Source organism: Mandrillus leucophaeus, unplaced genomic scaffold (genome assembly GCF_000951045.1).
Source record: "Mandrillus leucophaeus isolate KB7577 unplaced genomic scaffold, Mleu.le_1.0 Scaffold23, whole genome shotgun sequence".
NCBI classification, from domain to species: domain Eukaryota; kingdom Metazoa; phylum Chordata; class Mammalia; order Primates; family Cercopithecidae; genus Mandrillus; species Mandrillus leucophaeus.
In genome coordinates this window covers 649,253-658,584 of record NW_012102365.1, presented here as the reverse complement: position 1 = coordinate 658,584, position 9,332 = coordinate 649,253, and the positions used below count along the sequence as shown (strand labels likewise).

The window sequence follows — 9,332 nt, the reverse complement described above, 5'->3', positions numbered from 1 at the left end:
TTCACCGTGTTAGCCAGGATGGTCTCGATCTCCTGACCTCGTGATTCGCCCATCTCGGCCTCCCAAAGTGCTGGGATTACAGGCTTGAGCCACCGCTCCCGGCCATGTGTAGAGATTTGTCTGATGCTAACGCCTGCGCTTTGAAAGCCAGTCATGGAAGGATTCCTGGAGGAGTTAATATTTTTCTTTCCAACCCTTTTATGTTTTCTCATGCTGAACCCTTGCAAAAGCCAGCATTTGGGGATTTCCATCCCCAAGGAAACTGAAGCTGAGGAGGATTAAGAGATTTGCCCAGGGCCACAGTCCCTAAGAGCCAGGATTCGGAGCAGATGTGTCAAGGGTTTCTTGGGTACAGTAGAGTCCCTGTGGGGAGGAACAATGCCTGATGACCTCCTGGGGCCTCAGATGGCCCCCACCATGAGCCTGCAGGTAATTGGACCCCCTAGCCCAGGCTCCAAGGTGGTGCTGTGGGCCGAGAGCCGCCTGCCGCGCCAGACGTGGAGCATCAGTGAATCTGGCCACATCTGCAGCCAGATGTTCGAAGGCCAGATCCTGGATGTGAAGGGTAAGGTGGGATGTACGGGGAAGAGGGCTCCTGAGGGGACTGAGAGCCATGGAGTCCCAGCTCTCTCTGACTATCTCCCTATCTTTTAATCCCCATCCCACCCCCAGGAGGCCGGGGCTACGACCGGGACCACGTGGTACTATGGGAGCCGGATGAGGACAGGGCATCCCAGATCTGGACCATCCATGTGCTTTGAACCTTTTCACCTCACCCTCCAGCCCTGGAGGCTTTTGCTGGGATGAATGTCTTTATAGGGTTTTTGTTGTAACATAAGCTGTTTTCTAATATGCTGCCAGGTACCCTTGTCTCTGTGCACCTTGATATTTCGGGGTGGGGTGGGGATTTGTTCACCTGCCTTCTTCCCTGAGGCTCAGGCTGACTTCTTCCCTCCTGGCTCCAGCTTTGGGGTTCAGCTGTTAGGTCTCCTTCTGCCATCAGAGGGCGCCCTGGGACCGGACTAACTGGGGAGTGTAGTCTCGCGCGGCCACCCAAATGATGTGTTGTGAGAGCTGGGTCTCAGCCGGCCCTGGGCTGTTCGGGCACAGACACAAACTGAGCCTTTTGGTCCCTGTCCTTAGGGAACTTACAGTCCCATAGAGGATCCTGACGGGTAGGGTGATGCATCCATGAGAAGGGAGGAAAGAAGTAGAGGGACTCACACAGCAGGAACGTCACCCCCCCAAAGGGGTGCAGGGCAGGCTGAGATATCCCTCTGCACACATCAGGGACCTGCAGCTGAGTTGTCAGGGTGGGAGGGAGTTAGCCAGACTCCAGGAGGCAGATAAAGAATATTCTAGAGATGCATACAAGTCCAGGGTGAAAACGTGGAAGTTAGCGTGATGGGGGCGCCCTGGGCCAGGCACGGGAGATGAGTGTGAGCCACACCCTGAAGGGCTGTGCCTCCAGGGCTTGCTGCACTCACCCCAACTCTGGTCTTAGAGAAGCCACGACAGGGCGTCTGGGTCTTTAACCCACCTCAGAGAGGGCAGGACATAGAAGAGGGGGAGCTCCCTCTGTCCCTGGAGGTCCTCAAGGAAGAAGCCAAGGTGGGAGGGGCCCTTGGGGGGTGCCCTGGGGCTCCCTTCCATCCCTGCAGCACCCACCTCCCCCAAGCCCAGGAGGGTGGGAGTGGTCAGAGCAGCTGCTTGCCCTTCCTGCCTTCCCAGCCCCTGGGCCAGCATGGGAGGTAGACAGCCACCAGTCATCCTTCTCCAGCTCCAGATGCCTGTGGGGCTGGTTTGCTGGGGATCTAAAGACCATGTTGAGGGGTGTCCCTGGGTCTGGGGATCTCCCTGGATCTGTCATTCTGAAGATACCCAGGTAGTGGGGTAGAGGCTCTCTGAGCCTGGGATGTCCAGGGTAGTGGCATCTCTAGTACCATCATTCCCAAACACCCAGGGATGAGTGAAGCAAATGCAACTGCAGGGGTTGGTGAGGCTGCCAGGTTCTGGGCCTTGTCCCTGTAATGTGCTTCTGAGGGGAGGGGCCCTCAGCGTTGGAATTTAGGTAGGGAAGCTGGGGGCTGCTCCCTGGTGCCAACTTCCCTGCTGATGGGGGAATGGGAAGCTCCCTGGTGCTGCTGCACAGCTGGCTCTTGGGGCGTAGGGATGGACAGTAACCGCACACAGGACCCCACTGCATGTACAAGGGTAACTTTATTGACCCCCAGCTGGGCAGTACTTGGCCCCTACATCATTACCCCCCTATTTCGGCTGTTGCCACCATGGCACTGCCTGTCAAATTCTACAACCTGGTGATGTCTGGCTCAACCCCTCCCAAGGATGGAGGGGATTCTCTTGCGAGTGATGGTGGCAGCTGTTTCAGGGGGCACAGGGCTAAGGCTGAGACGTGTCACCTCAACTGAAGTAGAAGAGGTGGATTATGGCATTGGCCACGAAGAAAAGGAAACCGCCTCCGCTCAAGTTGCTGGATGCTGAGGGGCTGCTGTTTTGGCTGGTGGCGTTTTGTCCGGAGACTCCAGTTTGTATCTGCAGGAGGAGAAGTGGGATAAGCTCAGGGGACTTTTTTATTTTATTTCATTTTATTTTATTTTATTTTTTGAGGCAGAGTCTCACTCTGTCACCCAGGCTGGACTGCAGTGGTGCGATCTCGGCTCACTGCATCCTCCACCTCCCGGGTTCAAGTGATTCTCCTGCCTCAGCCTCCTGAGTAGCTGGAACTATAGGCACGCGCCACCACGCCTGGCTAATTTTTCTACTTTTAGTAGAGATGGGTTTTCACCATGTTGGTCAGGCTGGTCTCGAACTCCTGACCTGGTGATCCACCCGCCTCGGCCTCCCGAAGTGCTGGGATTACAGGCGTGAGCCACCATACCCAGCCCTCAGGGGACTTCTGAATCTCCTGTTTGTTATTTAAAGATGCAGCCCCCTTTCTACCCTCCCTGCCCTCCATCCCCCCACCTCCATAAAACAGTCCTCAGTTCTGTCCCATGTGACCACTACTTCTTCCACAAGGTCCTGTCAGGATGTTTGGCTGCTCCCTGCTTTGACACAGGCAGGGACAGAGGTGATCACTGCCCCTGCCCACCCCCTTTCACAGAATCTTTCTGTTTTTTTGAGATAGAGTTTCGCTCTTTTGCCCTGGCTGGAGTGCAGTGGCGAGATCTCGGCTCACTGCTACCTCCACCCCTGGTTTCAAGTGATTCTCCTGCCTCAGCCTCCCGAGTAGCTGGGATTATAGGCGCCCACCATCACGCTCAGCTAATTTTTTTTTCCCCCCAAGACACAGTCTCTCTCTGTCGCCCAGGCTGGAGTGCAGTGGCGCGATCTCGGCTCACTGCAAGCTCCACCCCCGGATTCACGCCATTCTCCTGCCTCAGCCTCCCAAGTAGCTGGGACTACAGGCGCCCGCCACCATGCCCGGCTAATTTCTTTTTGTATTTATGGTAGAGACAGGGTTTCACCGTGTTAGATGGGATGGTCTCAATCTCCTGACCTCATGATCTGCCCGCCTCAGCCTCCCACAGTGCTGGGATTACAGGCATGAGCCACCGTGCCTGGCTCGCCTAGCTAATTTTTGTATTTTTAGTAGAGACGAGATTTTGTCATGTTGGCCAGGCTGGTCTTGAACTCCTGACCTAAGGTGATCCGCCCACCTCGGCCTCCCAAAGTATTGGGATTATAGGCATGAGCCACCGTGCCCAGTCACAGAACCTTTCTTTTTACCTCTCCCCAGCCACCAGCCCCTCTGGCATAGAGGGAGACGGGAGCCCTGGCCCTTGACCTTCCTAGCCTGGCAAAGGGCTTAGCTTCCCTGAGCCTCAGTTTCCTCTTCTGAGTGGGGAGAAGTTCATCACAGTTGTGAAGGTCACAAGAGCCCGGGCTGAGTGAGAAAGCACTTTGCAAAGCGTGGGTGGCTGGATGGTGATCAAGCTGTCCTTAATGCTTGATGGAGCTGCAACTAGAGCTGTTCTTGATGGAGATTAAGCTGGTTTTGATGGTGATCAAGCTGTTCTTGATCAAGAACTTGATGTCCGGTCTCCTGTACTGACTCCCCTCTGGGCACCTGGGATGCTACCAAAGCTGCCTCCTGGAATAGCAGTCGCTTTTGAGACTCCAATTATTTCTGAAGTGGGAGAGTCCTGTCTTCTTTGCATTCCTGAACATCCAGGCTTCTCTCTGGCAGGGGAGTGGGGGTTGGAGTGTCCCCTGTCACCTCCAGAACCACAGCAGGCTCCACTTGGACATCTGGCCTCTCCCCAAAGGACCATCTCCCCAGACTCCCTGTGGGCCGATGTCTTCCTCACTTAGGGTTGTCTTCCAAAGTCTCTTAATTATTATTCCACAGCACCCCTTGGGTGCCCCAATGCTCCCGGCACCCTGTAAGTGCTCCCCAGCTTGGATACAGGTTTCTCTCAGGGCAGCCTGCAAGCAGTCCAGCTCCAGCCAGAAGAACTGGAAAGCTGGGCGGCCAGGCCCGCTGTGTCCCTGATTTTCCTGTTGGAGTCCATCTGCTGTGCTCTCAGGAGAGAAGGCTGGGTCTCTGGGAGCTCACATCCTGTATGCCCTCCCTCCATGCCAAGCAACTTTGGGGAGTCCTGGCAGTGGTGCCAGGGGTTGCTCTTACCTGTACCATAACCAGGAGGCTGATGGTGAGTAAGAGGAAGAGGAAGCGCTTCATTTTGGTAGGATCTTGGCTGTCTTGGTAGCAGCTTTTTAGGTGATCTCAGGGCTGTCTGGAGGCTTCTTTTGGCTTGGGTGCTTTTGAACCAGGAGGCAGGGGAGGCGGGGTGAGGCAGGGAGAGGAAGGACGGCCTACAAGGTGGAGGAGGGGTGTGGCTTCCTTTCTGCAGATCTGGGGTTGGATAATACCAGGCCCTAGGTTCTAAGGCCCTGGCTGAGGGAGCAGGCTAGATCCTAGGAGATAGGAGAGAGGTCAATCCAGAGGCAACGGTGGGAGTAAGTAGGGCCCGAGGCTTGGAGTCATGCATCCTGCAGGCTGAATCCTGGTCTAATCACTGACCAACTCTGAGACCCTGGGCCAGAAACTCTACCTCTCTGACCGTTTAACAAAAGAACTGCCGGATTACTTGTAATAATAACCAATTTTAAAAGAGCCAGCACATAGCAAATAGTCATAAATGAGTTTGTTGCTTAAAGAAGATACAGGCAGGGTATAGGAGCTCAAGGAGAAAGGCTGGGATAGATTTAGGTTTCAAGGGAAGGTTGTAGATGGGCTGCAGGTTCTGAATGAAAGCTTGGGAAATATTTAGATTGTAGAGGGGATGGTAGAGTTCTGTGAAAGTGCTGGAGATGAGGAATCGGGAAGCCTGGTTTTAATTGGGCTTTCTCTCTCTAGGCCTCAGTTCCTCATTTCAAGGAACTGGGAAGACTGAAATAGATTATTTCTGAAGTTTAAGACCTTGAGTTTTGTTTTGTTGTTGTTGTTGTTGGGGTTTTTGTTGTTGTTGTTGTTGCTTTTAGACAGAGTTTTGCTCTGTGCAGTGGCACGATCTCGGCTTACTGCAACCTCCACCTCCTCGATTCAAGCAATTATCCTGCCTTAGCTTCCTGAATCGCTGGGACTGCAGGTGTGTGCCACCACGCCTGGCTACTTTTTTGTATTTTTGTGTGTGTGTGTGTGTGTGGAGACGGGGTTTCACCACGTTGGCTAGGCTGGTCTCAAATGCCTGACCTCAAGTGATCCGCCTGCCTCAGCTTCCCAAAGTGCTGGGATTACAGGCATGAGCCACCGCACCCAGTCAAGACCTAGCATTTTGTGGTTTGGGTAGAGAAAGTAGCAAGCAGATGAGTTGTTTGTATTAGCTGAGGATGAGCGAGGGGAGTGAGGGAAGGGACAAGCGGGTGACTAAGCTGTGGTGGAAGGGGACTGGGGTGAGGGAGTGGCTGTGAGGGCCCAGGGAGGGGTGGGCGGATGAGAGGAATCCCAAAGCTGGCCTGGACAGTGCTCCATGCTTTATGCATTCCCTCACTTGATTCCCTCTGTGGTGCCCTGCAGCAGGTGTTATGTTTATCCCCATTTGACTGGTGAAAAAACTGAGGCTTAGATGTTAAGTGACTTGCTAAGATCGTAAATGGTGCAGCCAGTCTCATTTGACCTTGAATCCAGGTCTGTCTGAAGCCACAGCCACATACGTAACCTCTGGGGCTGCCCTAGAATTCACCCATTAAGTCTTGATTCTCTGCCACTCCCGCCTCCTCCCCTACACCAACTCCCCCCAGACTCCAGGAGTTGGTGACCACAGCCCTGGCTCTGGCCCACTCTCTCTTCCTTAGTTCACTTTAGGCCTCATTCACATGCTTGGTAGTAAAGAGAAAACTCCCCTCACTTCTATTCTATTGTTTTGGGCCTTATGTTGCAAGCCCAGGGAAGATCTGGCTGAGGCCGGGCATGGGGGCTATGCCTGTAATCCTAGCACTTTGGGAGGCTGAGGCAGGCACATAACTTGAGCACAGGAGTCTGAGACCACCCGGGGAACATACAGAGGCCCCATCTCTAAAAAAAAAAAAAAAAAAAAATTGCTGGACATAGTGGCACAAACCTATAGCCTCAGCTACTTGGGGGTTGAGGCAGGAGGATTGCTTGTGCCTGGGAGGTCCAGCCATGATTGTGCCACTGCACTCCAGCCTGGGTGACAGAGCAAGACCCTGTCTCAAAAAAAAAAAAGGGCCGGCTGAGGTGGGTGGATCACCTGAGGTCAGGAGTTGAAGACCAGCCTGGCCAACATGGTGAAACCCCGTCTCTACTAAAAATACAAAAATTAGCCAGGTGTGCTGGCGCATGCCTGCAATCCCAACTACTTAGGAGGCTGAGGCAGGAGAATCGCTTGAACCTAAGAGAAGGAGGTTGCAGTGAGCCGAGATGGCGCCATTGCACTCTAGCCTGAGTGACAAGAGAAAAACTCAATCTCAAAAAAAAAAAAAAAAAAGGTGAAAGAAGAAAAGAAGAACTGAGAGTCAAAGCTGATGAGAGAAAGCCAGGAAGTGGAGAGGGAGGGGCCCCCAGCCGCCCATCAACCTCTTTCCCCATCCCTGCCCTTTTCACCCAGAGGTCTCTCCTCACCCTTGACTCAAGTTCTCAACTGCCTTTGGTGTGCCTGTGGGGGTGAGTGATTGTAGGGTTCATGAGAGCTAGGGAAGTGTCCCGTGCCAGAAGGGCACCAGCCCAGGAGACAGGATACCCATGTTGAAGTCTGAGATTACTCTGCTGAAAATGAGCTCCATCACACTGTGCAATCTTCTCCCCTCTTACAAAGAGGGAGCCAGACAGGACGAGCCTGGGGCCAGCTGTGTTATAGTTTCCCGTGCTGGAGATGCATGCAAGGATATTAAATGCCAGACTCTCATTTGGAAACATTTTCTTGCAAACCTCAGAAGCTTCATTTTCACCTCCAGACACTCTGAGGAGTATCTTTTACAGTCCGTGTATTTCCTCTGCAAGGAAAGCCCTTCTCCAATTATTTTACCTGGCAAACTTTTTTTTTTTCCTGTCGAGACAGGTTCTTGCCGTTGTCACCCAGGCTGGAGTACAAGTGGTGCAATCATAGCTCACTGTAACCTCGAACTCCTGGGCTCAAGCAATCCTCCCGCCTCATTCTCCTAAGTAGCTGGGACTACAGGTGCATGTCACCATGCCCAGCTAATTTTTGGGGTGCTGGGGGATGGAGTTTTGCTATGTTGCCCAGACTGCAAACTCTTCTTTATTCTTCAATATTTAGCTTAGAAGCCCCTTCCCCAGGGAAACTTTCTGCTTTCCCTAGGAAACTCAGAGTTCCTAAATGTTCGAAGGGCCCTTTCTGTTGACTGCTGTTCTAAAGATCGTGACTACCAAGAATATGGTCTGTCCCTTGTGGGTTGGGACTAGGTTTTGTCACTTCTCTTATTCAGCACAGCACAGAACATGGCACAGAGTAGGTGTCAGGGACTGCTGGAAGAATGAGTGCGTGTAATGTGTCTAGATCTGTTCCCACCCTCGAGCCTAGTAGTCCTGCATTTATTCATCCAGTAAATATTTACTATGGAGCAACAGTAGAGTCAGTACTGAAAAGTTACCAATGCAGAAAAGAAATAAGGGGCTGAGAGAAGCAAGCCCTTTATTTGGAGCTGCTTTTCTCCTAAAAGTATTTGCCACTTGCAGAGGAGAGAGCTGAGAAACTGAGCCAAGTTTTCTCATCTTCACATACTTACAAATGTATGGGAGAAAAACTGTAGTTCTAGATCCTCCAAGAAAGGGGAGCCCTGACAAACTCCCCCCACCTAGGCTTTGGGTTGGACCACCATGAGAAGTGAGAGTAAACAGGAAACAACAGCCCAACCCTCAAAGAAACTGAAGACAACATGACCCAAAAGCAGAAACAGATAATAGAAAGTTATACAAAAGATCCAGATAATGGAATAATCAATCAAATTTTCAAATAACTATGCTTTACTCAAAGACATTTTCCTCTTCTGCCCTCTGAGCAGCAGGATAAGATTGAGACTGGACAAGATTGAGAACTAGAAATTATAGTAAAGAACCAAATGGAAATTCTAGAACTGAAAAATACGGTAATAAAAATTAGGAACTCAGTGGGTAGGTTTAACATCAGATTGGGCCAGCTGAAGAGAAAATTAGTGAAGTGAAGTAAAGATCGTAAGAAAATATTATTACAGCAGAATGTGTTTATTGGGTGCCTGCTGTGTGCCAGGTACTGAACTAGGCACTGGGAATACAGCAGTGAACATAAAGACATGGTCCCTGCTATTATGCAGCTGATATTTCAGTGGGGGAAGACGAATAAAAACAATGGTAATTTCAGATTTTCACAAATGGCATGAGGAAATCAAGGGGGTAATGGGAGAAGAAGAAGTGAAACGTGGGGAGGATATATTCTAGGTCAGCAGTCAGGAAAGACCACTCAGAGGAAATGTGTGTGCTAAGACCTGCAGAACAAAAGGAGTCCAGGCATGCAAAGCGCCTTAGATCACCATCCCATCCCAGTTCCACAGTGTCTTTTGATGGCTGTCCTTGGGGCCTAGCACAGTCTCACATAGGCCAGGTTCTCCAAATGTCCTTCATCAATGAGAGAATGGAATACAGCAGGAAGGGAGGAAGGAGAAGAGAGTTCCAGCACACATCACAGTGTGATCCACCCAGAATTTTTCATCCTCACTGAGACGGGGCTGGGATTCAGTAGCATCATACAGCATCCAAGGTGAATCTTCATCCACCCATTCATTCAGCTATCCATCCACCCACCTATCCATTCAGTCTTTTGCTCATTCACTCTTTTTTTTTTTTTTTTTTT

At 51.6% G+C, this 9,332-nt stretch overlaps 3 protein-coding genes across 3 annotated transcripts in view; 2 read left to right on the top strand and 1 right to left on the bottom strand.

Moving 5' to 3' along the window:
* The window catches only part of AIM1L (absent in melanoma 1-like), a gene marked incomplete at its 5' end in the record, with an annotated part of 23,673 nt that extends 22,809 nt beyond the window's left edge, over window positions 1-864 (top strand). Inside the window, 2 exons of the mRNA XM_011981753.1 lie at window positions 406-565; window positions 673-864. Coding sequence (XP_011837143.1) covers window positions 406-565; window positions 673-761 — 249 coding nt within the window. The remainder of the gene's footprint in view (window positions 1-405; window positions 566-672) is intronic.
* Window positions 865-2,201: 1,337 nt separating this feature from the next.
* CD52 (CD52 molecule) lies at window positions 2,202-4,814 on the bottom strand. Its single transcript, XM_011981641.1, has 2 exons — window positions 4,652-4,814; window positions 2,202-2,553 (listed from the first exon to the last, which is right to left on the bottom strand). Exons 1-2 carry the CDS (start codon window positions 4,703-4,705, stop codon window positions 2,422-2,424), a joined length of 186 nt encoding a protein of 61 aa, XP_011837031.1. The 5' UTR covers window positions 4,706-4,814; the 3' UTR covers window positions 2,202-2,421.
* Window positions 4,361-9,332, top strand: part of UBXN11 (UBX domain protein 11) — a 46,338-nt gene continuing 41,366 nt past the window's right edge. The window contains exon 1 of the mRNA XM_011981643.1: window positions 4,361-4,676. The gene's annotated coding sequence lies outside the window, so the exon portion shown is untranslated. The remainder of the gene's footprint in view (window positions 4,677-9,332) is intronic.